General features: G+C 42.9%; 1 protein-coding gene across 2 annotated transcripts; it reads left to right on the top strand.

Moving 5' to 3' along the window:
- The first annotated feature begins 1,171 nt into the window (after positions 1-1,171).
- Positions 1,172-26,444, top strand: TyrRS-m (Tyrosine--tRNA ligase, mitochondrial). 2 transcript variants are annotated; one of them, XR_014707701.1, is made up of 14 exons: positions 1,172-1,299; positions 3,079-3,192; positions 5,233-5,377; positions 6,688-6,872; positions 8,639-8,740; positions 9,843-9,957; positions 10,634-10,712; positions 12,404-12,513; positions 14,151-14,249; positions 16,517-16,583; positions 17,418-17,612; positions 20,738-20,863; positions 22,485-25,259; positions 25,360-26,444. XR_014707701.1 is itself a non-coding variant. In XM_084604830.1 (13 exons), exons 1-13 carry the CDS (start codon positions 1,256-1,258, stop codon positions 22,520-22,522), a joined length of 1,419 nt encoding a protein of 472 aa, XP_084460956.1. In that variant the 5' UTR covers positions 1,172-1,255; the 3' UTR covers positions 22,523-26,444. The 2 variants fall into 2 exon arrangements, 1 of the variants encoding a protein (XP_084460956.1); XM_084604830.1 differs by having other exon boundaries at positions 22,485-26,444.
- Positions 26,445-27,249: the final 805 nt, after the last annotated feature.

Here is a 27,249-nt window from a genome sequence, read left to right as displayed (position 1 = left end):
ATAGAAACACATGTGAACACAACCGCAACATTTTGCTCGGTTCAGCAGCGTTAAACCCTTCTCATTTTTTAGTGAACGTCTTGTACGACGCCCCGACGTCATGTTGCATGACACACTACATTCTCTTGCAAGTAATGCGACTCTGACGACTTGCGGGACCGTTCACAACACGATAAACTGACCGCGCACAGTTGCAGACGACCATGCACCACCAGCGCTGTCGCTAGCAGACGCTCCGGAGCTGGAGGCGGCCGCGGTGGGCATCGCCAACTGCGCTGTCGTCTGCTGCAATGCGCGAATCTCGTTCGGTCCATAATGTCGTATGGTGTTTGATAACTGCTTTTTAAATGTAATTCTGTCTAGTACGTATCACTCGAGCGACAGTGTTATCAAGCTTATTTACCCTATGCGGCAGCATATCAGACTGTAAGCAAAACTGCGCGATTCGCTACTCCCAGCTTTCCTTTTTGGCGGTGTCTGGATTCTTAACGCAGGTTATTCTGGGAGTTTTAAAGGTAGACTGCCTCCGTAATTACGCATCATACTTTATCACACACTTCTTCAAAGCGCTAATCAACGTTTAAAGACCGGCCACCACTTCTGATGCTCTGCGAAATGAGAAAAATGTTCCGGTAAGTTGTGTTTACATGTATTTCTACGGGTCGCCCTATGAACTCGCATCCCCACATGTTTCGCGGTATTTTAAAAATACTTCGCCTCGGTAATGATATTTCATATTTCGACGATCTGTTTTAGAATGTTCATAGTTGCTTTGTACCAAATAACGACATCGCAGGTGCCCTGTGAAATGAGAAAACTGCTTTGCAATATTTCGATTCCATGTATTCCTATCAATTCCTATGGACGCTAACCCTATTTTTCACCCCCTGTCGGCTGTGGCGCTGCGAACGTACCCTTTGCGCCCTTTGTTTGTAAACACGGTGTTGGCAAGATCAACGTTACTATCTAGTAACGTTGGGCAAGATGGTTCACTGTAGGGTTGGTCTATAGGAGATTTCCTACACTGGTATAGCTGGTGTAGGTTAAACAAATGGCCCTCTGTCGTTTTAATTCACGAAGCCAGCCTGCCTCATGAGCAGTAATCACAAATGAGGAGTAAGCGATTTTATTGAATGTCATACGGATCATTTTAGCGGAATTCATTTGAGCCGTCTGTCAACACTGTGCATAACAAAACCGGCGTGGTTTGCGGGAACAAGTTCGGTGTGCTTAAAAGTTATCCATCTTAACTTTCATGTTTTCCCCCAAACATCTTGCTTCTTTTCTGCAGACGTCGCGGTGAGCTTACGATCTTTTGTGCTGTATCAAATAGCGGTCAGGCAAGCAGCCAGGTAATGCATACGCTGGCTGTCATGTCCGCCAAACACCTCGCTCGCTAAGGTTGAGAGTGCTTCTCTTGGTAGTACGATCTTTTGTGCTGTATCAAATAGCGGTCAGGCAAGCAGCCAGGTAATGCATGCGCTGGCTGTCATGTCCGCCAAACACCTCGCTCGCTAAGGTTGAGAGTGCTTCTCTTGGTAGTCAATTCATTGTATTGCGTGCGGAGGTGTTTTGCAAATGGGCAGACGACGTATCCTTTCTTTTTTCTGGTTTCGAGAAGGCTCATTGGCAAGAGGGAACCTATTTCCTTTCCTCTGACAAATATTGGAAAGCGATTCGGACTTGACTAGCTTGCGCGAGCAGCAGACGAGCTAATTTCGGACATAGTTTTCGGAACGGTGAGCATGGTGTGTGTGTGTGTGTGTGTGGGGGGGGGGGGGGGGGGGGGGGTAACGTCCCAAAACTCATGGCGATTTCCACTGGTCGATCGGAGCAGGGCGCCCGAGCCGACCTAGAGCGCTACAGGGCGAATCAGCCTTGGTCGACCAGCGGAACGTGTAGAGCGCGCGGCGGAAGTAAAGCTGAGCCGGTTTCGAAAGTTGTAGCCGCATCCCAGCGCCAAAATGTTTGCGGTAGATAAATAGGCAGGAGTGCGGCCCTCAACAACTTGCTTTCTCATTTTTTTAACGCTGCAGACGTTTTTCGATAGACGCACTTCGACATATTCGCGCAAAAAACGGTGACATCCAGCGTCCACTGCCGATGTCGCTGAAACGGTCAAAAACAGCCAAAAGAATCCAGCAGCATCCGGAAGTGACCGCGTCAGCGACTAGGACTTCCGGCGAGATCCGACTTCGGTCGGCGGATCGAGCTGGAGCGTCCCGAGCTGCCCCAAACGACCAGCGGAATACGCGCAACCTATCTTGATCGACCAGTGGAAATCGAAATCGTCGTCCCGGAGCAAGAAAACGTGCTCCGTAGCGACCAGTGGAAATCGCCATCAGGCTATAAGAGACGCCATAGTGGAGGACTTCGACCACCTTTTCTTTAACTTTAACTTGCACTGACAACGCACAGCACACGGACGCCTTGCTTTTCGGCTCCACCGAAAAGCGGCCGCCGAGGCCGGGATTCGATCCCGCGTTCTTGGGAACAGTAGTCGAGCGCCGTAACCACTGCGCCACCCCGGCGTGTGTGTGTGTGTGTGTGTGTGTGTGTGTGTGTGTGTGTGTGTGTGTGTGTGTGTGTGTGTGTGTGTGTGTGTGTGTGTGTGTGTGTGTGTGTGTGTGTGTGTGTGTGTGTGTGTGTGTGTGTGTGTGTGTGTGTGTGTGTGTGTGTGTGTGTGTGTGTGTGTGTGTGTGTGTGTGTGTGTGTGTGTGTGTGTGTGCGTGCGTGCGTGCGTGCGTGCGTGTGTGTGTGTGTGTGTGTGTGGAGGGGGGGGGGGAACACACGTAACGAGAGCTTTGTATTTTTAAATTATGTATTTAGTGTAACGTTTGGGTGAAATCTGGCAGTTAAGATCTGTGGTCATAATCACTAAGGAAGAAAATCACACACTGACTGCACTGATTTTTCTGAATCCTAGTTTTTGGCACACGCAATGAGACCGTTTCTTTTGTATTTGAGGGATTGCATTTGGTGTAATGTTTTGGATGGAATTTGGTAATTAAGAGCTGTAGTCATAATCACTAGGGGAGAAAACCGTACACTGAGTAAAATTATTGTTCTTACTCCTAGGTTTTTCAGGCGTCATCTTCCAGCTTATCGTCAAAGAAGCTACAGCAGCAGCAAAGAAGCGTTAAAACAGCTCCTCCAACGAACGATCATCCAAGAAGTGTTCCCACCTGAAAAGTTAGTGTCTCTGCTTCTACATTCCATAGAGAAGGAAAATAATTTTATGAACTACGACTTTTGAAGCCAGGTGAAGTTACAATTATACCAAACAAAAATGGTGCTTTGGGAAAATCTCAACCCACTGCAAATGGCAACTTTTCTTGTTTTTCATGCAAGGTGCAATATTTGATATTGTGCATGCTTAGCCTTCGTGGCATTAATCGTTGTCCATGAGCAAAACTGACATATTTCTACCCCTAAAGTGGGACTTATGCCAGGAGTTGCATTTTTCAGGAGTGTTCCCTTGAAACAAATTCTAGCATGAACGTGTCGTAACACATTATTCCACAGAGGCCAAGCAGGCATTCTTGATGAACAAGAATATTCTGATGAACTTGCAACCCTTTAGCAGATTAGTCGATTGACACGGAAACTTTGCTTCGAGCCATACCTTTATTGCATTTTACTTGCAACACCATTTTGAAAGAAAATATTATAAAGTACAAATTTTATGAACATGTTTCAATTCTTCCTGATGCAGTCTACTACAAGCATACAGGCGTACCTTTTTCATAAGACGCATTAGCTTATGTAGGCTGTATATAGGTTTTCCATTTTTTATTGCAATGTGCTTGTCAAAGATAGCATACTGTCTCCCTGCTTTTTTTTTAATGTGCACGCATCAGATGTTCTTCACAAATGAAGTGAAGATGAGGAAACATAAGCAGCCATACAAGAAAGTCTTATTTTAGAAATACAGAATACTACCATAGTTGGTTTTGACCTGGAAGGTGTGAATACTGTATCTTGGAATTCTTAATGGGCCTAGCGTGTAGTATCTTTTCTCCAGGAGCTGATATTACTTAGTTAGCAGAGAAGTCTTCCTTTGGAAAAAACTCCCTGAGTGTGTGGGATAAGCCTACACCTTCTGTGTGCCCACCAGTAGAACTGCATTCTAGGCTCGACCCAGCACCGCCAGACTAATCCTCCAAAAGACCTCTAATTACAGCCCACCCACACAATCCACCTTGCACTTACCCCCACCTGGCAGAAGTCTTCACCCAATCATCCACCTCGACGCTCAAGTAGCAATCAGAGCTCTTCAATACTACCAGTTTCGAAACTTCCATAGGGCCCATGGATAAAAAAATCGGCGGTTTTGATTGGTCAAAATTTGGGTGTACACAAATAGTGGCGGTGCCCGTGGCCACTAAAGTAAACTGTCTCTAAATTTCAAACTTACAAATGCGCAATCATCGGGAAAATGAAATATGTTCAAGAGTTGCAGTAGCGAAATTTCTTAGAACAGCCATAGGGGTAATTAAGTTGAAAAAGAAGAAGAAAAAAGTAATTTCCAGAGGGCAATGACGGCAATAGCAGAAAGCTTCGATTGACCGCTTCTAGGTGGCGCAGCAATTTATAGGAACCCGAAAAATGCTTACAAAAACTAGTTACGTTTTGAAATAGAGTTTCGCAACTGGTATGATCCAAAAGCTCTGGTAGCAGTGCCCATCAGGGGCTCACATCGAAAGCAAATTCTAAGCCACAGTTGAAACCCATTGGTGCAAACAAGAATGTACAGCCATGGAGAAAAGTTCGCGAGATGTGGATTCTTGGAAAAAAAATAATTTCTGTAGGATTGGACTAGGCAAATCTATGAAATCTATTGAAGCACCAGAAGTCATGCGTACTTCATTTCACCTCCTAGTAAGGTAACCCAGAAATAATGTTTTTCTAAAAATTCCGATTCCGGACATTTTCTGTCTATGACTGTACAAACAGTGCTACTCACACAGATTTGTCGCATCACGCTTTGTGACTTTTTCTTTTTTTTTTACTATGTGACTAATTCTTTTTTGTAGTTCACGTCCTAATTTTACTAATAAATGTTTCATCATTAGTTACTCGCAGGGGCCACCAATCCATGCTATGCTTTTCTGTGAAAAGCTTTTTGTTCTGCACGCTCTGTTGTCATTTTTATTATTGACGCTCCAGAACGAAGCGTTTGATCTGATGCATTTTCTTTTTTCATGAGAAAACAAATTTTCTGGTCTGCAGTGAGAAGGTGGCTGACCTGCTGGCCTCAAAGCAATGCATCTACTGCGGCTTCGACCCTACGGCTGACTCCCTGCACGTTGGAAATCTACTAGCCATCGTGCTCATGCTACATATGCAGAGAATGGGCCATGACGTGATCGCTGTGGTGAGCACTAACTATTCGTGCATGCTTTGGGGATGACTCGTGTGGTCTTCATGCATAACATTATGTACCTTCTTCATAGCTTGCACTTTCGCAGCATTCAATTGTTTGTGTTGTTCCACTAGTTAGTTCAGTCCTAAATTTGAAATGGAAATACTATAGGTTAATAATTTCACATCATTTGTGCTCTACAAGTAAAGCATTCTGGCAACAAGAGCAGATATCTTCATTCCAATTAAAACTGATAATGAAAGATTCCTATAAGGTTTGAGACTGCTTTAAAGAGAGACAAAGTGCAATGTGGCTGCTGCTTGCATAAGGAGTAGCATGCTGTCGGAAATCTGCTGGGAACACAAGTGAAATGAATTGCAGTGTAAGACTTGTTTAATGGTAGTGCATTAGTGTACAGTACAGAAAAAAAATATTGTACAGTATTTGGGAGAACTGAAAGTCATAATCACATATTTCTGTTCTTCTTTTGGGGTAAAAGAAAGCGTTTAGTGTTTCTCTGTTAAGAACTGCGGGCTTTGTTGTAGTTTACAGTTGTGACCTGTAATGCTATGAGCTTTGAATTTGGTACCATTTTGTGCAATAGGAAAAGGTGCCTTTTTTTTTTTTTTTTTTTTTTTCTGTGACATATTTTGATACCCTGCTGTCATGTTTGTAAGCTATTCACCTATTTACCTAGCATGATAAGATTGTGGCAAACTGACATTGTTCAGACAGAATAATTCTGTTACAACTCTGGAATGATGTGAAAAGTTGCCAAAGCAAATATTACTTCTTTACCAGCTTAGTCACTGGTGTTTGAAGGGGAAGCTAGCCAATCTTCTCTGTATGCTATAGGTGGAAGAATACTGCTCCTTATCAGTCATTGACGTTATGTGTGTCCTTCAAAACAGGCAGTGAATAACAAGGGGCAAATTAAGTTGCCAGGTAGAGCGTGGTAGCATTTCAGTAGACTTTTTTGTGTATTCCTTGATTGAACATTATGTATATACTGGCGGTCTTACCTGACGTTATAGTATCACTCAGTCATTTATGAGTCTTGAGAGCAAGATAGCATCCCATGAATGAAGTTAGGCATATCTTTTGCCAAGCCACACTAAATGCAAACAAAAATGTATATTTTCTACCTTTTTTGAGTTGTCTTCATTTGGGGCCTAAGGGATGGCCTACCCCCATTTTTTTTATGAATCTCGGGTGGCAGAAGGGTGGGCAGTGACTTGGGATATTACGGTATATAGGAAGATTGAAGGAAGAAAGTTGTCCCGCATTCTCACTGCATCTTCTGCTGCACCATTTTCTTTCAGATTGGTGATTCCACAGCCCAGATCGGCGATCCCAGCGGTCGGCTCACCGAGCGTGACAAACTGGCTGGAGACGTCATCGAGAAGAATGTTGCAGGGCTCCGTTACAACCTGGAGACAGTTTTCGAGAACCACGCAGCCCACTTCTGGAAACCAAGCAAACCAGAAAAGACCCTGAGTCCTCTAAGGTGAGCTGTGGCACTTCTTGAGGCAAGCTTTGCTTAGGGCACAGAAAGTTTTGTCCACAGTTTTGTCCTCTAAGTATGATGTGCTTTATTCATGGAGTCCAGGCCTGTGATCGTATTGGGAAAAATACTTTAGTTAAGAATCGAATTTAAAGAAAAAAGTAGAGTATTAAAAAATTTATTTTTTGGCTTGAATACTGTGTTACACACAGAAACTAGAAGTGCATATCGAAATCATGCTCAGGGTTTGTTTGTTCAGGTGTCCTTTGTTAAAATGTAACAAGAGATAAATCACATCTTAATGTTTGTTTTCATGCAATTTCAAATCCACTGGTCAATCTATGTAGATTGCATGTATTCTGATACTAGTCGTTTGCAGCAACTCCTTTCACAGCAGAGTGCTCTAAGCTTGATCTGCCTATCAGGGTCAGATCTCGCTGGAACTTCTAGTTGGCGATGTTGTCACTTTCGGAGATTGTGGGATTTTTTGGCTGTTTCTAGTGGTTTCTGAAACGTCAGCAGGGGAAGCTGGACGTTGCCATTTTTGGGGGCATGTATAAAACAATCAAACAATCTCTACAGCATTGACAGTAAGCGGGCACAAGTTGCAGAGTGCTACGCCCTCACCTATTTATCAATAGTAGCAGTATTTTTTTACCCCTAAATGTCACCTCAATTTCCAGAATCGGTTCAGCATGTTTCACTGTTAGACCAAGGCTGATTCTATAAGAGTTTAGGTTGCTCTGTTGCTATGTTGGCGCCCAGCTCCAATTGACCAGTAGAACTCGCCATAAGGTGCTCAAGGGTTTCTTTAGAAACTGCAGAGAATTTTTACAAAAAATTGTCTTATCAGTGCATCTGCCCGTTTTTATGCACCCCAACGCTAAAAACCTTTATCAGTGAGTGTGACAGCAGTTACACAGTGACAGAAAGGATGTACCAAAAGTTAGAGTAAATGTCATCCGCCAGACAGTTAGTTGGGCACTTCTGATGGGCAATAGTGCCCATTTCATTTTTCATACTTCAAGCTGTTGCGGCGCAGTGATGTATGCCTCATCAGGGAGAGATTTAATGGACTGTGATTGCCTCTCCATCCAAGAAACATAAATGCTGTAATGTCATCTAGCAACAGAAGTACAAAGGAGATTCTTTTATCGAAGGGCATACTGAGTTTATAAACTGTGACGAACACTCCGAAAAGAGGAAAAAAAAAATGTTGTGCACCTAAAACAAATCAGTGACATTTTACTGAAACATGGTCATGGGTTAGGATGCACCAATAAAAGCAGAATTTCGTGGCAAGGCGAAACTTCATTTTGTTTCATGCAATTTTGTATGCAAATTTAAAGTTGTAAATCCTTGCTTCTTACATACTAAATCCTCAGTCATTATCACAAGATTAGGCAAAACCTTTTTCATTTCGAATATAATATCATAAGACCTTTTAGTCAGTGTTTAACCTCTTTACTGTTTTAAGCAAGGACCTACGAAGTATTGATAAGGCTGTTCCTAAAAATATTCTCTCTGAAATTGGATGGACTCTTGCAGATGAGTACTAAAGAGCCAACTACAAATTTATATTGTCCTGTTGCTTCCTTGCTGTAGAAAAAGTGTTTTGTGATAAAGACTAGTTTTCTGTCTTTTTCACGCTCAGCCTGTAATTTTGTCTTACACTGCAACTTCTATTTTCTGTTTTTATTTCTCTTTCAAGAAAGTGCTTTGTTGTATTAGATGAATTGTTGGAAGCTTGCTGCTTGTTGCTTGTGCAGGATAGTTCGAAACTCGGATTGGTATCTTGGTCATGATGTCGTCGGCTTTCTCAGCACCATTGGCCGGAATTTCAGGCTTGGCAAGATGATGTCAAGGACCAGGCAGGTCATTTTACCACCTTCATTGCTCTCCTCCAACTGATTGCAGTATATGGGCTTTCTAGCCTGAAGCGTAATTCAGATGTCAGCAGCAGAAAGGAAAGACTTGCTGATTTAAATAAAATTAATTTTCATTGCATTTGTCTTCCACGTAACAGTGATCTCGCCAGACAGATATCGCAACAGACAGACATGTATACTCGATGTGTCCTGCTTTGTTGGATACATGAAAACATCCTTTCAGTATTCAACCTTCTTTCCCATACTGTGAGTGGTATTTTCCATAACCAGAGAGCTATTGCCATATCACCACTTGGATACCAAAAATACACAGTCATGCCTTCCTGTGGTATCATGCTGACCACATGATGAGGGGGAGTCTTAGTCATAGGAAGCATTTAAAAACCTCTTTTCATAACTAAAATTTGGACAAATCCTGGGAAATAGTTTTTGAATGCAACTTTTTCATATACTATTGTATAGCTGTACCATAACAGTCAATATATACACAGATCCTCTCTTGCCAGGGTTGTACTAACTTCTTTGCTGTTTATATTTAAAAGTGTACCCAGTTGGTTTTTTTTTTTGGCAGTCTTAATTACTTGTGAACACAGGGCCAAGTTCAAAAGCTGAATTTTTCCATGCATCGAAAGCTTAGACCATTCCTATCAACATGTACGTAACAGTATGTATATGCTTTAATACCTTACAGTTGGTTCTCAATTAAATGATGTCCTAGAACCTTCGACTTGTGAAACCTAACTGTTTCAGCATTACTGGCTTCTGTAGACCCAGTAAGCCTTTGATGGATGTTGTCTTTGAGTAATGTAAATGGACTTCGATACAAACTTGCGTGCACTTTCATTTGCATGCACTTAATAAGGCTTACAAGAATTAAGTGCCAGGACTGTTTAACTGAAGCTGAGACAGCTTTGTACTGTGCTGTTTATGTGTAATATATTAACTTTTATGCAAATGAGCTAAAGTGAGTGCATTTGCCAGCCCATTCACCTCGGTCGCAGTTACATCCAATCATCAATTTGTGACTGCTTTTGCCTCTTGATTTCAGCTTTTATGTTATTCCTTCTTGCTTTTTTTTTTTTAGTGTGCAACAACGGCTAAACTCTAGCGAGGGAATCAGCTTTGCCGAGTTTTCGTACCAAGTATTCCAGGCGTATGACTGGCTACACCTCTATGACCAGTACAAGTGCCGTTTCCAGGTAACCATCATTTGAGTCACGCTCAGAACTGTCATTAGAGCAACCGACAGTAAGCAGTGCCATTTGCGAGTTTCCAGTGCCGGATTGAGTCAAGCAGAGCTGTCCCCGTGGTTGTTAAGCATTCAAAGCGGAGGTCATTGAATGAATAGCCTGTCATCTTTGGCATATGACCATTCAGAAAGCATCCCCAAATTTAGTTATGACAACTGACTTCCGACCAGAGCAATCTGCTCAGTGTATAGCAACACGTGCAGTACCAAAATGTGTGGAAAAGGGAAAACGGGGGGCTGAAACATGCATGAATTTACCTATATGTTTTAAGGGAGACCAAAAAGCCGGTGCAAGGAATTAAATGGTTCTAAAGAACCCAGTTTGAGGACCTCTGAAATATTTGTACATTTGAATTATACTTTCAGTGCCAACAGTACCCACGCTAAAACATCTTTTATTTTATTTTTAGGAGCAGCAGTGGGGGGCACAGACAGATTAAAAAAAAAGGACACATATGTGGTACTGGTCAGTTCCATTTGCGTGTTTTTTTTCTGTATGTCTGTTTCCTTTAGCACTGCTTCAAAAGAATCTAAGACAAACTCACCTATATTGCTTTTGCAGTGTGTAATGCAGCTGAGTTTTGCCAGGTTTTGGCCAGTGACAAGGAATGCTGTTCGCCTTTCAGATTGGCGGTGGCGACCAACTTGGTAACATTGATTCAGGGCACGACCTCATTCGAAGGATAAGGTCCGATGTTGGATACGGTGAGAGTTCGTCATTTGTACATGACATGCATTTAACTTCCTCTGATGGCCTCCTCCTTCCAACTCTACTTCAGAAGTCAACCCAAGACTTTATTTAAAATTTGAGTTGAAAGCTAGTTGTTTCTTGTACAAACAGGGATGCATGCCAGCTTACAGCAAGCTGGTCATTTTCGCATAGTTGCCTATTGAATGATCCTTCGACTGTTTTCTCCAAAACTTGATTGCAACTGCTTTCAAATTTGTATGGGCACGAATGCAACAACTTTCTTTCAGTCTTTTATTATGTACCAAAAAATTTGAAAGGACTGTTTATGTTTCATGCACTCTCTGCAGAGTCAGAGACGTCGGTCATGATGTAACAGCAGAGCTTTTCGCCTTCAAGCAGAACTGATGGCGTACTATTCCACCCGGTGTGCTAGAGCAGACTTTCTTGCTCCTCAAGTCTAATTGCAAATTTTAGGTGCTATGGATTTAAACTCTGAGTCTTTATTAGCCAGCCCTAGCCGCAAAGCTCAGTGGTTACAGCCCTCCACTGCTGAACCCAATGATGCGGGATCAAATCCCAGTCGTGGCCACTGCTTTTCAATGGAGATGAAAAGCAAGGCGTCCATGTGCTATGCAATGTCAGTGCTCACTAAAGAACCCCAGGAGGTGGTCGAAATTTCTTGAGCCTTCCGCTATGACTCACTCATAGCCTGTGTCACTTTGGGATGTTTAGGACTACAAACAGATAAAACTTATTGGCCAAGGTTGTTATTGTGTTTGTGCTCGTTTGGAGATCTGGGGCTCTACTCCAGGTCGCTGTTACACTGTAAAACTACTTAACCTGAGTGGCAACGCAGTTTGCTTTTTTTAACAGAATCTCACTATAACCAAGACATTTTTTCAGCTCAAAATACACACTAGATCGGTAGCGTCATTTTTAAAAGCACCTTATTAACCAGTGAATGAAAAGCAACGCACTAAGTCCACTGCACGCTTATATTAGTCTTAGCATACTGCACGCAGTGTGACAGTGAAACTTAGTGCCCATCATTGCGGAACTGCGTATGTGCTTGTTAGCACATGTCCGGTTCCATGAAGGTGGTTGCGCTAACTTCTGAAGTCGTGTCACATGTAGCGTGCATTTGTGTTGTGCCCTAAACATGTGGTGCGATGTGATGTGCCACACAGGGAAGCTTGGTACCGCGCTTGCTGTTCCGCAATGTCACCGATCGCATTTTAAGACCGCACTATAACCGGTATTTTGCTTCACGCGACTGCACAATAAGTGGTATGAGGTTACATAGATTCCTATGGGAGTTAGACCAGTGGCTGGCAAAAACTGCGTTATATCCAGTCGCACGCTATAAATGTTTTAGTTGTAAGTAGTCTCCACTGTATTTGGTTCTTGCATTTTTTTTTAGTTACCCTCAGTTACAAGGCAAATTGGTATGTTTTGTCGTACCTGCTCAGCACAACAACGCATGACCTATAAGCAAATATATATATATTCTGTAGCTGCTTGCACAAATGCACTAATGCGTTTGAAGAACTGATCATCTTTTCAACCGAAAAGTATTGCTCAGTGTAGGTTTCCAACTCATTGCTTTCTTATTTCCTTTGTTTATTTATCTGTTTCCTTTGTTTTCTTCAGCAAACTTTGCCTCTTGCCTGAGCTGAGCACTCTCTCTCTCGCTATCCTGTTGCAGGCATCTTGGTTCCACTAGTAACGGCGGAGACTGGGGACAAGTATGGCAAGTCTGCTGGCAACGCTGTTTGGCTTGACCCACGCAAGACGTCCCCTTATGAATTTTACCAGGTACTGCGCTCACTGGGCGCAAGAGAACATTATGTATTGAGCGCCCTCTGCTCGCTTAGCACAGGCACAAAAATTTTGGTAGGGACACTTAAGACTGCCTACATATGAGAATGCGAAAGCATTGCACCTTCAGACTGCATTGTATATCTGCAAATGTTTTTTTAAATTTATTACGATATTCTTTGTCCTGGGCTCACTTTTGGCATTCGGTCCTGGCCTCCCATTGACGGTGCTCATTGGCTCCACTCTGTAATAGCTTCGGGTCCAGAAAGTATTTCAAATAAATAGATAAATAAATAAGGACACTATCTTTTTAAGGTATCATCGAGCATTCACGACGCTGAAAGACTGATTTTCACATAATGGCCACCAAGGCTCTCTTCTTAAAACAAAAATTTTTTCCAAAACGTTAGAAAGGCAGAGAGGTACCTTCCTTGCTTGTGCTGATACTTACAACACAGTGTTGTATGCATTAACACAGGGAAATTTTGTACTTGCCTGCAAGAAAAATAAGTATTGATGGTACGCGTCATAAACCTATTTCTTATTGTTTTCTTTTGGCCTTCATAGACCACTCGGATTGGCAAAAGCTTTTCCTCCGGAAAAATGCCAAGCGATGCCTATAAGGGCAAAAAACGCAACATAGTAGTTGTGTTTAACTAGGGCCTTTCACTAAGGTGTCTCATATGGTCCATGATGCAGCTTGTGCAAGTAAACATTTATGTTAAAATTAACCTGAACGTCTAGTTCCATGTGCTTCTAAGAGAAAAAGGCTGTGACTGCATTCATTTTAATATCTCGCATGATTCCAGGAGGATGGCATGAACATTTCATACTTTAGTTAAGCTGCCTAAACGTCTTCCGGCCATCCTTAACAAAATTTCAGTAATGATTGGGATATACAGTGTGCCCTTATAGAGGTCAGCAGATAGATTTTAACAGGGTGGGGTTCTTTTATTGTACACAAGAATTGCTCTGCACAGGTGTTTTTGTGTTTTGCCTTTATCAAGGTGTGTCCCATTCTGGTTGCTCAGCAGTCATGAGGCTCAGCTACTGAGCTAGGGCCCTCATAGTCTGAGTCACTTTAGGCATTAATAAGCCTCATAACTGACCCATGCCAGACCTCTATCAAGGTGTGTCCATTACAGTCAGGAATCAGACCGTCAATTTGTTTTCAACAGCCAAACTGAATAGCCATTACGACTCTGCATTGGTTGAGATCTGCACTTTATAAACTGCATTGTCATAATGGTCCTATAATGATGTAGTAGGGCAGCGTCATCTGGAAAGTTGTATTTTCTAGTGAGACATCTTGTGCTTCTAGTGCACTTCGTGCCAGAGAAGGTAGGCATAGTTGTAGATCTCTTGGTGCTGCTCCCTTCTAAATTACCACAATGTTTCTGAATTTAATTTTCTTCATGTGTTGCTGGGGATCTTAAATAATCAAAAAGGCAAGCTTTCAGCTCTCTGAATATTCCACGGACATTGCTCTTTGTGATTAGGTTTGTTCTAGGCTTGCTGGCTCATGCTGGCAGCATGTCATCGTCAGAACGCACTGTTTGTTGTTTCACTGTTTAGGAAAAATGTAAAAGCAGGAAGTGTTCCCACTTTCTTTTTTATTTTTATTTCTTTGCCAGTTCTTCCTTCGCCTGACGGATGCGGAGGCAGTGCAGTTTGCAAAGCTTTTCCTCTTTGCTAACCAGCATGAACTCGACACAATCATCGAAACACAGATGGTGAGCTCCAAATGACATCCCACTAAACAACCTAACTTGCTTTCTGAACTGCAGTCCATGAACTGCATACAGTTTGAAGAGTAAAGTTGCTTGATATGCAGCCAGTTTGGGAATTTGGACTGTGCATCCATAGTCTCTTGTGAAGTTAGGTTGGAGGCCACAGTCAGATGATGAAAGTTGCATAATGTCATTCAGATGTGCATGACTGCTGCTAAAATGCCTGGAATGCTGTGTTAACTCTTGATAGCACAATATGAGGAACCAGCTCAAAGAACGCAATAAACGAGACGAAAGGAGACTGGCACCTGTCGTCCTCCTTTCGGCCAGTCTGTTGTGTTCTTTATGCTGGCCTGTCGAATCATGGGTGACAACTAGCCCAACCCTTAGCGTGCACCAACTGGCCCAACATGCTACGCTTATTGAAAGCAGTTGTGGCAGGAGCAGTAGTTGCAGATGGGCTTATTGGTGCACGTTCAGAGAAGATATAGGGGCACAAAGCATGGACACGGATGAAATGAGAAGACGGGACAAACGCCACACTGTCAACAATTTATTCAATGAAGAGCGCTTGTGTAGCTTCATTTTTGCACATACTCCAAAGGGGTGCACTGCAAACATTGGTCTGGTCGTCTTTAACCATGGAAAACCATTTCCCTCCCATATTACGCTGTCCAGATTCATCTAGTGATTAGCCCACAAGAATGAAATGTTAAAAATGTTTTGCATGTGCCATGCGCACACGTGTGTGTGTGTGTGTGTGTGTGTGTGTGTGTGTGTGTGTGTGTGTGTGTGTGTGTGTGTGTGTGTGTGTGTGTGTGTGTGTGTGTGTGTGTGTGTGTGTGTGTGTGTGTGTGTGTGTGTGTGCACACGTGCGCGAGCACGTGCGTGCATGCGTGCGTACGTGAAAGAGAGAGAGGCAGAGAGAGCTTCAATTTTATTTCTGAGTAGACAGTACTTTTAACTATTGCCCTACCATGCCCATTGAGCATCGTTAGCCCGCTAACGATAACTTTGCGCTCCAATTTTAAACCCTTCTATATCGCTCACGGACACACTATACTATCTAGTGTGTAGGCAATAGCTGAAGATTTGATTTTGATGCTGTTTACGTTTTTTTTTTCGCGAGGCGGCTATTTTTGAACGCGCTTGCTCGCGGTAGCGTCGGAGTCGCATGCAAAAATGGCGGCATCCGCATCGACAACGCGCGCTTAGAAACGTCGCAAATCTGACGATTCCGCACTGTCTGCGACCGATTTTATCGATGACCTAAGCAGCAGGAACTCTTAAGATGCTGCTTTATTGTCAGAATTCAGTTCTGACCCCGATGTTGATGGAAACCATCCCGTAACATCGGCAGCCACACTTTGTTGGCCTCTTTTGCATGCGTGTGGGACCGCTCTGAATGTTTTGTTTGTGTTGTTGGTGCATTTATCTCATTCCCAGGCTGTCAACATCATTTGAGCACAATATCTTTCCTCCCGCCCAACAGGGAGTGGCGTTCTGCCCAAGAAGGGAACTGGGCATTCATTTCGGCATGGCGCTCTGCAGAGCCTCTCGTCCATTGCTCATTATGCATCAAGAAAACTATTCAATATTGAACTTATGTAGGGTATGCTGCTAGGCTAGTTGGTGGTGGTTGTCAAGCATTATGGTGTCGCAGCGCTGGCAGACAAGGACGAAAGGACAGCTGTGTGTGTCCCTCGTCCTTTTGTCCTTGTCTGCCAGCGTTGCAACATCATAATTCAATATTGAACGTTTATTTTTTCATAGAGAGTGGCCAATATAATGCTGTGCATTTTGTTTATCTTGAAAATTTTTAAAATGTTTATCATTTCATTTGCAAGTGCATTTCATTAAGTTTTGTTCAACTTTTTTCTAAAATCTGGCTTTTGGGAAATTATATTGTGTGTTACAACTCACAACTTCATATTGAAAGGTTTATGCCTAAAAATCAAATCTATTTAGCTTTCTTTTCATGTATTGCATAAAATTTTAGACATGATAATTTTTACAGAAAAAAAATATCTACTGAAAACTACAGAAAAGGTCATTTTGCTCACGGTAGGGAAGGAGTTAAGGCATTTCCAGCTTCTGCGCAAAAAGGCAGAAAGAGCAACCAAATTGGTCCTTGTGCAAATTGACTGTTCCCCTTCATATTGGAGCTAGCTGTAGATATGCAACAGGACAAATATGTGACTATTTTGTGCATCCTGGGTCTCAGTGCAAAGGTGGGCTGTTGCACTACTTAAGTGTGTTTGAAATTGCAGAGGACTCCTGAGAAACGGTCAGCGCAAAAGCGGCTTGCTGAGGACCTTACGCTTCTCGTTCATGGTGGTAGGTGTAAGGGTGCTGCTTTGCTTGACTAAACCTTAAAATAACTGCATTCAATTTGTGTTTATTTTTTTCTTTCGGTGCTGGTGCATTAAGAACACAGTACTTGACAGTGGTTCAATGCTGTACTATCAGAAAGATATCTTTTTGCTATCAGTAAAATGTAGCCTATTTTGCGCATGTTTGCTGTGCTGTAACTTTAAGGCCAGCAGTGAAATATCAAACGCACAATTTAATTCTGGTTGCTTGGTCGTGCATTGGACTGCTTAGACTTGATTAGTGTGTGTGTTGGTTGCTTGGTCGTGCATTGGACTGCTTAGACTTGATTAGTGTGTGTGTCTTTTACGGCTTTGTCATGTCACATTGTGCTCATCATATTTGGAAGGAATAAGAGTGAAGCATTGTTAACCTGTTTGCAGTGTACCATATCTGCTTAAAGCGGCAGGGGAACAAATTGAACCTGGCATGTATCTTTAAGCTTATGCTGAAAAATAAACTAACTTTAACTGGAGAGAACTAAATAATAAAAGAGTACAGATGTCCCTAACACTGAAGGTTTCCCTCAAGGCGACAGTTAAATTTAGGCCGATTTTTGCATGGACCTTTGAGACTAGAAAGATCACAGACTCCTTGACATCATGGGTTGGAATAAAGCGGCAGAGAAACAAGAGTTGCATGTATAAAATTCAATTTTCTCAAGAATAAGTGCTTCTTTGGCTACCATCTAAGTATCAGCCGAACCACAGAGTGCCTAATGATGCATTTTTGCCTAAGGAAAACGAAATGCTGCACTGTTGCCCTCACTGTCCTCTTAAATCCATCTTTTTCCTCCCGCAGAACGGGGGCTGGAACTGGCGAAACGAGCCAGCGCTGTGCTTTTCGGTGGAACGTCTGCGAGCGAGGCGCTGCAAAGCCTTCGGGAAGAGGAGCTGCACCTGATTTTTGGTGATGCCGCATTTGTGGAGCTGGTGCCGGAGGCTGGCACCACGATACTGGACATGGCCATGAAGGCCCGCCTGTTCTCCTCCACGGGTAGGTGCCAACAGCCCTTCCTGCAGTTGCGGGGTGGTTCAGTCTTGGTATTCAGTATTAGTGTTACCAGAGAGCAGAAAGACAACAAGTCCTGGAAGCTCAAGGTAGCTCGTGAAGAAATTGGGGGACATTTAGGCGCTGCCTTTAAGAGCAGACCTTCATTGCATACATGCACTGTGCTTCCTGCTTAGTCACTAATTCCAGTAATCTGTGCTTTTGTTATCTCACACATTTTCTTTAGCATAAAACTCTAAGACACCGCATTGTGTGAAAGGCAACCCTGTTTAACTTGGCCTTATGAACATGTCTGCATAGCTTAGGGGTACTGTATTTTACTCTGGATCCAAGGGTCCTAGAGTGCTGGGATTCCCTTTCACCTTTTCATATCAAAGGACAAGCCCCTAGTTGGCATCACCGGGCGAAACGGCCATCCTATGTGGTCCTGTACCGGCAACCAGTGCCTGGTCATCACGTCACCATCCAGAGGCATGCATGAGATTTTTTGCTTACGGTACCGGCAATGTGGACTCCTGATTCTCTGGAGAATGGAGCATTTAACACTTTCACAATATTATATTGCTCTGTTTTTTTGTTTCTTTAGGGCAGAAAAGTAAATTGGTTCATCAATTTGGATCATGGATTCATTAACTGGGTTTCATGGTCAGATCTAAGCCAATCCAGTGTGTTTATATTAGTGCCATAAATACAAAAACAGATTTAGCAAACGCATGCTTGGTTCCATATCCAAATGCTAGTTATGGGTCCGAAACACCGGCTGGGTACCTTGGAGTATTTTTTGGGGGAGTTCCCGAACCAGCTGTGCCTATACATACCTCATACTTGTTTTTCCTATATTCTATTTGCTTCAGTATTGATTGTAATGTAATTGCTTGCAACTGAACTAGGTTGCTAGTCAATAGGAAAGCCCAACTATCGAACCCAAAAACAGTTCAACATGTCACTAATGCAGTACGTATATAAAAAAGGAAATATTCAAGCTTGTTTGTGACAAAGAAATATGAATACATAGCACCTACGTGAGGGGTGTGTTTCTTGCAGTGGTGTGCTTGCAACGCAGAGCTCACAAATCGTCACTCGGCCTAACCTTTTTTGCACTTACGTTAGAGCAGCTGGGGCTTTGGAACTAGTCGCAGCCTATCAGGAGATGTGTAACGATAGTATCTGTACACTGTATATGGAATCAACAAAAATAAAATAAAGTACTGTTAGTTTCCACAATGTCTTCGGCTGCAAATCGAGTTTAACAGGTGAGGCCCAGGCAGGTGTGCTTGAGTCTGTTAGGTTAGCTTCGCCACATCACAGTGATGTGACAGTGGTATGGAAAGCAAGTATAAGGGACTGAACACCGTCCTCAAGTGCCGTCCTCTTTGCCTCGTCACGTGCTTTCAAATCGCAAGCGATACCAGCAGCTACCCAAGGTCACACAACTCACCTGTCTCTGCACACGTAAAGCGATCAAAGAGGAGTGTTGGGACAAGTGCCTTTCTGGAGTACAGTGTGCCTTCCAGTATATTGAGCGACCCATGAAATTGATATTTGGTATACAGTACAATCATGGTGATAAGAATCCTGTTGTTACGAATTTCAGGATGATACTAATTCGTGAGGTTCCCTGGCCAGAGTGCATTGCATACAATATTCAAAATTTCGGATGTTACAAACACTCCTGCTCCACTATGGATGATATGAATACACATACTGCAATCGCAAACTTGAGAACTACGCACTGCCCACACATAGTTGACTCTGCAATCGCCAGCCATACTGTATGTACGCATCACGAGCAGTTTGCGGCGATGCGTAATCCGCACCACGCCGACGTCACGATTGTCTGTTAGGCTCACACCGCGATAAACTTTCAGTGGCGCGTGGCCCACAAACCGCAGACGTCGCAACCGCAGCAGCTGGCGGTGGCAGGCGCGCACGGACCGCACATCGCTGGCTCCACGATCGTGATCCGCAAGCAGTTTGCGGCACCGCGCTGCCCGCATGTCATCTCCTGTCAAGCTACGCGCCGCGAAAAGTACACGGAGACGGGTGGACCGCACATCACCTGCATCGTGATCGTTTTGGACGCGGCAGACACGCAAGGGCCACACGTCATAGACTTCACGACGGCTAGTCGCGCTGTACACATCGCGAGCAGTCTGCGGTGCCACGCGGCTGGCACATCACCATCTCTTGTCATGCTGTACGTTCCGCCAGAAGTCCACAGAGGCACGCGGTGCAGCGAGCTGTGATCGAGTGACCGTAATAAACCTTCTCAGAATAAACAAATCTGCGCGACTGCCTTTACCATGCTTCTGCATGCTTATTTTCTTTCGTTTTGATGATACGAATCTTATCGCAGCTTGTGAGATTCGTATCACTGAGGTTCTATTGTATTTGGAGGCTTTCCTATGCATTTACACAGTATTTTGAAAGAGATAGAACAATAGTGAAATGTGACACTGTATGAGCTTCATATATCCGGATTCGATTGTATTACCACATATTGCTGTGTATAAGTCTAGCTATCAAGTGTTGGCTCTTATATTTGAAGGTGTTTTTTTCTTTTTACTGAGCAAGGCATGCGAGTTGAGCGGTCGACTTATATTAGGCTGAAAGCAAAGCTTATGAGTGGGGTCCACAGAAACTGTGTGCAAAATGCATCCATGGGATTCATAATGATAGTCAGTGATGAGAAAGGGAGAGAGTCTGTCTCTCTCCACTCTTTCTTTTCCCCTCTCATTCTCCCCTCCTTCCCTTTCTAGAGAGGGAGAGAGTCTGTCTGTCTTTGCCTCTCTATCTAGCGACTCTCTCTCGAGGAATCGAGCGTTCCAAGGATCGCAGCAGGGCGGCCAAAAGGCTTTCACCTTGCTGCACGTAGGGCTCCCCTGAAATTTTTATTTAGTAATTTTTTTAGTGGTGATCTACGACAATCAAATTTGATCATTGTTTGAAGGGTTGTGGTGCTTTACATGCATGTCAAGCAGGATGAGGTTCCTGTAGCCTAAAAACAATTGTGAATCCCTTCTTTGATTTGGGCTTAACTAATATTAGACTGTATCAAGCTGAGCTCAGTCTTGATAAAAAAAATATATGCTTGTTTTCTCATTGCTTAGAAGATGCAGTTCGCATCATATCGGCCGGTGGGCTGTACATCAACCAGAGTCGTGTGAGCGCGCCGAGGCACGCAATAGTGCCTGGCGTCCACGTGCTGCCCAGCAACTACACCTTGGCACGCGTCGGTGAGTGCATCATCTGATGTTATCCAATTGTTACAGTCTTATGCTGAGCCTATTTCTCTTCTTGTATTAAAGAATGTAATGACCATGCATTAATTGCATTATTTTCCATGTGGTATGTTAATGTGTGTTTGTTTGGTCATTGAGAATCATGGTGGAGAATCTGCCAGAATCTGCCAGTATGCATTTATTAAATCATTCAGCTCTTATTATATGAACACAAATTTTAGTCCTTGCAAAAGGGAGCCTTTTCAATGGATTCGATGTTGACAGAACTACAACATTAATTCGAATAATCTGGTTGGTTAAGCGCAACATATTTTGGGTATCAAAAGTTCCTTGTTCGTGGCACTACTCTCCATTATTTCTTTTTGCTTTTTAGATGTGGCGATTAATGTTTTGCCAATACAGTGGAACTGCTTTAATCAGTTACAGGAATGGAAGGTTGTATACCTACAGTCAAGTTTGTAGAATGCAGTTCCAGCAGGAAAAAAAAAAAAAAAGATAAAGCATAGATTTACATACTGACGCTACCTGATGTACTCTGATTCTGAGTCTGTGGACTACAAAGTAGTATGCCTTGAAGGCTTTAGCAGCATTTTGTGCTTGCAAAGGAGATTTATTTCTACAGCCAGATTTGCATTTCATAGACTTGCGATGGCCTTTGTACATGAAAGTGTACTACAGTTAATTCCTCGTACTGAGCCTCTCTGGATTTATCATATCTGACTTTTTACATAGTGTTGTTACCTACCTCGCTTTAATTGAAATCAACCATGTCATCAGGAACGTTTGTCGATGAAAAATGTTTCGACGTGTCTGATTTGTTTCACATTATGTTTTGACGACACTGTCATTTTCAGCAGAAGAAACAAATTCTATTAGTATCCATGTTATTTCGGCAATCTGGGTCAGAACAAGTGTTTCTGATAGCCATAAGAGTGAAAAGTAGTGTCTATGCCTCTTACAAGTACCACAAATTAAGGCTGATCCATGGGTTCATTTACTACTGCGGGCTAGTAAGTGGCAGCACAGGTCGATGAGGTGTGTGAAACAGGAACAATTTGCAAACATTTTTCGAATTCATTGGAACCTGAAAAATGGCGCGAATAATAATCAAGGTTCCCTGCTATTGCCTAATTTAGTTCGATAAATAAATCTTTTGAAGATTACGCAGTGCTGAATGCAAGTCATAAATCTGTGATGGTCTCTCTGATGTGCATGATGTTTTCGGTTCTTATGCAACGTTCAGTGCAACTTACAAGGCTGAGCTGGCAGTCCAAAAAGTTGGTCAGCAAAAAAAATATGAGAGGCATTGCTCTTTGGACATCTCTCGTATAATTATAATGTTTAGGAGAATCCCAGAGGTAATCAGGATTTGTAATAAAGGAGTAATTGCTGAGTAATTGCTGTTGGGTAGTTGTATAGCTACATTTACTGAGTAGTCATGTGGCTGTGCTTGGATAGACTGAATGAGTGATTACAAATTAGATTACAAATTACAGTGTTATGCAGCTTTCGTGTAGAAACCTCACAGTTGAAGCAAAACTCATCGTAATCTCAGATTTCTCATTCCCGGCATCGTGTCTCGCGTTGCTCTCTATACCGCTCTCTTGCCTTTCAGGGAAGAAAAACTACTGCCTGATCAAGTGGCGCATGTGAGGATGGCGCTATGCCTTTGGTATCTGAGGAGCATCGTTTCAGGCCAAGAAGGTGGCGTCCATTGTCAGTGTGGTAACTCATGGTGCTGCTGGGGGCTGTACGCCAAGATATTCGCTAGTGGTAGCATCTTTTGAAGGAAAGACAGGTCCCACTTGGTTGATTGCTTCCTCACGCGAAAGTTTAACTTTGAGAACAGGTTTTCACAAAGCTTTTATCTTTTTTTAAGACCCTAGGTTTGAGCATGTAAATTTAAGAACATATATGATCTTTAATGGTCAGTAAAAGTTCTGTGCAGTTCAAGTGTGGAATCAGCACGGAGTAATATATTGTTTTGCACTAAGTACTATGTGTAATCCATGAATCACTGCAGCCTTGGGAGGTGGGGGGGACAGAGAGAGATAGAAAAAGGAAAACTTCAGCTTAGTTCTTGTTCTCGGCAAAATTCAGATCTGTTTCTCATTTGTGGCATATATAGATGTATAGCAATGTGGTGTTGTGACATTGAATCTGGCCACAGAAAGATGTTTTTATTTCTGGGAATACTTGTTTTAAAATGTTCCCACTGCTCGATTTTTTTGTAACACCTACACAGAAAGCACTGCAAAAATGCTGCACAGTGGCAGTGTAGTATTTTGGGGGGGATATGCACTTGGAAAAACTGTGTCACTGCACTGCAGTCACCTTTTGAAATTGGCCAATGAGGCTGGATATGTGTTTTATTTTCTGGCGTTTTTTGCTTGTAAAAGCTCAGATTTTAGTACAAGTAGTGCCTTTATTGTTGTTATGTGGTAGTCTTTCACTACAAGCCTATTTCTTCAGTGTCCTCCCTTTAAAATCAGCTTGTTATGATTGCACAACCTTACAGCAATTTTTGCAGGCTTTAAAGATCTAGCTTAAATTGTTATATACTTGTAGGCAAAGCCTAAAAAGCATTGCCACATATTTATTATTATTGCTTGAAAGGAAAACAGTTGGTTCTTAATGCAGTCAATCTCAGATATGTCGAAAGGGGTTGCTAAACAGTTTGATATATTTTGGTAATTCTAAATAGCCCCACCGTGGTGGTGCAGTGGTTAGGGCACTCGACTAACGTGCCCAAGGATGCAGGATCGAAAAGTGGCTGCCGTGGCCACTTTTCGATGGAGGGGAAAAAAAAGATGCTCGTGTGCTGTGTGATGTCAGTGCACGTTAATAACCCCAGGTGGTCGAAATTTCCAGAGCCTTTCACTACAGCGTCTCTCATGGCTAGGGGTTGGTGTTTTCGGTTTTTATTTTCTAAGAATTCGGCTGACTTTTTTCGTTGTTTATTTGCAAACACAACTTCCGGTTTTTTTCGGATATTATTATTTTTGTGGAAGAAATATCGGGTTTTTTTCTGTGAGATAAGAGGCATCCGTGTACAGTTCAAAGTGACGTAGTGTTCATTTTGGCTTTTTTTTTTTCTTGCACATTGTTTTATGCACTTTTATTTAATGTACAGTTGGTCATATGTACAGCTAAGCTCCTGGAAGAAAATGCTATTGCGATGATGAAAACTAGCATTATGACAAAACGCATATGTAAAACTTAAATTCACACATTAGGCAAAGGAGTAACTGAAATATTACTTATTGCAATCAAATTTTTGCATAAACCAAATCACTTAAAAAACAAATGCTCTTCTCCCGGCTTGTGTCTGAGAAGTGCCACGTGGCAAGAAACTGGCAGGCTTTGGTCTTCGCGATCTCCTAGAAGCACTTGCGCTGGTCTTCGCCCCTGCCTTGCCGCAGGCGCCCCTCCTCGGACGCTTGACATCTTTATGAGGGCCGGGAAGCACAGCTGCCATTCTTTCCCCATTCGTGAGGCCATGAAAAATACCTGAAAACCCTCAACCGCTGTACTTAAACCAACAATCCCACTGTCTCACATCATGCCCCTGGATTAAACACTGTTGTAATTTTCTCCCATCATCGAGAGTTCGCGGTGTGCATGAAAAGGTACTGACCTTTTTCGGTTTAAACCAAACTTCTTAAAATGCTGTCGGAGTACCTTTAATCGGTGTTTTTCAGTTGAAACCTTAATGTGGCCATGTGTCCAACCCCTACACATGGCATAGAGTCCCCGCCCCCCCCAAAAAATCTAAATAGAATACATGGCAGCATATTAATGTATCTGTAACACAAAAGCGTGGATATGGTGAATCCATGTTAGAGGTCCTGCTTTCCGTGGCGACGTGCTGGCTGGCGGCATGCTGGCACCAGACCGCTCACTGGGTGTTGGCTTGGCCTAGCTCTCTTTGCATCAAAGCCATATTGGACGGTGCTTTCGGAGAAACGGCCACTGATTGTAAGAAGCCTAATTCTGCTACCGATACACTACAAGCCCAATAATACCTCAAGCAAAATTAGAGCACAGTTGATTTCTGAGTCACTTTTAGCAGTGTAGCACACCTCGCAAAAGACGCCACAACCGTTTGTTCATTGTAAGCTGGCTCCACTGCGCGACATCCGGTGCACTGAATGACGTTTTCCCTGCATGACAGTGGTGTTACATTGAAAATAAGCGTGCCAGACCAAAGGCCACCCTCAAAAACAGCCCATGTCCAGCTTTTTTCACTGTTTTACAGAGTGCTAGTGCTGCCAGTGGGCTACCGATGCCACATTGATCCCGGCTTTATGCACCAAACAAGGTCGGGGAGAGCCGTGGTGAGCGCGATTCACAGAAGCGCGGTGTTCTTCTGAACAGGAGTTCGCTTATTGTGAGCAACATTGCTATGCTCTTGCATGGGATTTTCTAGGGGATATTTTGACAGTTTGATACAAGCAGTTGTTCGATATATCCGAGTTTGATTTGTCCAGGACCAACTGTGGACACGCTTACATGGATCCAACAGAAGCTCACTTCTGCCACAAGGCTTAGTGGACACCGCAATGTGTTACTGCCGTGCATAGAGGCTTCCTCAATTCCCGAGTGTCTGTTGTGATGCACCCTCACGTTTTTGTTCAGTTTCAAAAGGCACGGTCTCGCCTCACTGTACCGCTTCTGTGGCAACCGTGGTGTGCCTCCGTTTGCAAAGTCTACCATTTACGCAGCATCAACACAAGCAAAATAACTTTCGCTCCAGCTTTGCCACAGCCATGTAAATGCCACTATTGTGACTGCAATCCTCTAAGTCAATGTGGAAGCCTAATTTGTAAAGATAACTTAGTGTATGTATAGGTATATTTTTTCTTCGTGTTTCCCGGTCTTTCCTTCACAATGTTTAGCATAAAGTCTTTAATACCTGGTTTGAAATGAGCCTATTCCTTGTTCTGGGCTGCATGCTTTTTTGTGGAAAGTTAGTGCTGGCAACTGTTGTGGAAAACTAGTAGGCCTTTCATAGAATTAGGTATTTAAGGATTGCGTTTAAAGTATGTTGTGTTATAGACATGCAAAAAAAGTATTTGCATGTTAAATATGGTTGTACATGAGTGTTTATTGTCAAAATATGCAGGAGCCAAGGGGAGACAGAGTAGCCAAATGGAGCCTCTCCTTGGCATTCTGCTATTTGTTGCCTCATGCACAGTCATTGTTTTATAATTTGTACAGTGGTGTACGGATACTCTTATGCATGCCACATTTAGTCCATTTGTCAGTTCTGCCGAGGGTAGCATTATATACCACCAAAAGTGCCACTGCACTCCCGATGCTGTGTAAATCGTCAGAAGATTGGCGGTGAGGCATTATTATTTTTTTAATATATGCTGTACATATCACACTTTTTTATGTGGAAAGACAAGCTCAAATTGAATAGAAACTCGGTACGGCCAAATGAACACATTGCAGAATGCTCCTTCACTTTGTGTGCTTAATCAAAATGCCATCGCCAATATTGTTTCAAATGTCATAAGGAGAAAATAAAAGTGCAATTCCAAGTACTTTACATGTTTCTTTGAACTGTGGTCATTCATGCAGAACTTATGGTGCTGTAACAATGCTGCGAGAGGTCCTTTTCTAATGCAGGGTGTTTGTTTCTGAATGTGTGCACATACAGTTGCACACACAACGATCACAGAGGGACATCACAACCAAGAAGCATGCAGGGGTAGAACTTTAGTACTAATTTCCCAGCTGTCAAGGCATATTATCCTATCCATTTGCCATCATCTTGGCATATGGGTGCTGCCTGACTTAGTGGACTCCTAAGCTTAAGGATATTTATTTCCTTCTAATGCACTTTAGGGCTTTCTGACACCTGCCTCCAGCAGGTGCGTGTTTTCCTTCATTCAAGCTTCCCATTATTGTTCCTCTTCTTATTGCATCCATCTTTACTGTTTTAATGCACTTCCTTAAAGGCCACTCTGATCGTATTCACTCGAAGAACAAAACAAACATGAGAATATTCTTTATCACTGTCTGTGTTCTTGTGTGCAGTGTGTGTGCAATGAAACATTTCTAATCTCTGACAGAAAAGGCAGCAACTTTTCAATACCTGTGCTGCATTCTGTCAGGAAAAACTGACAGGTGGCGTCGGATTATCCCTACTTACCTTATACCAGACAGAGAAGGCCACAAAACACATGGCAAACTGGGCTTGTGATAAGCCAAAAATGCACCGTAGTCTTATGACAAGTGTGGCCCGTCTACATCTCCTACGGGCTCTGCAACTCAGATTATCTTAATTAACAGAGCCATTCACTACAGACTCCCCTATAGCCTGAATCGCTTGTGGATATATAACCATCACATACCACGAATTCCCCTGTTCA

This window comes from Amblyomma maculatum, chromosome 5 (genome assembly GCF_055883805.1).
Source record: "Amblyomma maculatum isolate TAMU_Amacu chromosome 5, ASM5588380v1, whole genome shotgun sequence".
NCBI lineage: Eukaryota > Metazoa > Arthropoda > Arachnida > Ixodida > Ixodidae > Amblyomma > Amblyomma maculatum.
The sequence above is the reverse complement of the archived record's forward strand: the minus strand, read 5'-3'. Positions and strand labels throughout refer to the sequence as shown.

What these genes read in the sequence shown, in the direction of transcription:
- TyrRS-m (XM_084604830.1), top strand. Translation starts at nt 1,256, where the DNA reads ATGTTTTCCCCCAAACATCTTGCTTCTTTTCTGCAGACGTCGCG. An exon ending in TCTTTTCTGCAGACGTCGCG is followed by an intron (nt 1,300 to 3,078) that starts GTGAGCTTACGA and finishes TCTTACTCCTAG; the next exon opens with GTTTTTCAGGCGTCATCTTC. An exon ending in CCCCTTATGAATTTTACCAG is followed by an intron (nt 12,514 to 14,150) that starts GTACTGCGCTCA and finishes TTTCTTTGCCAG; the next exon opens with TTCTTCCTTCGCCTGACGGA.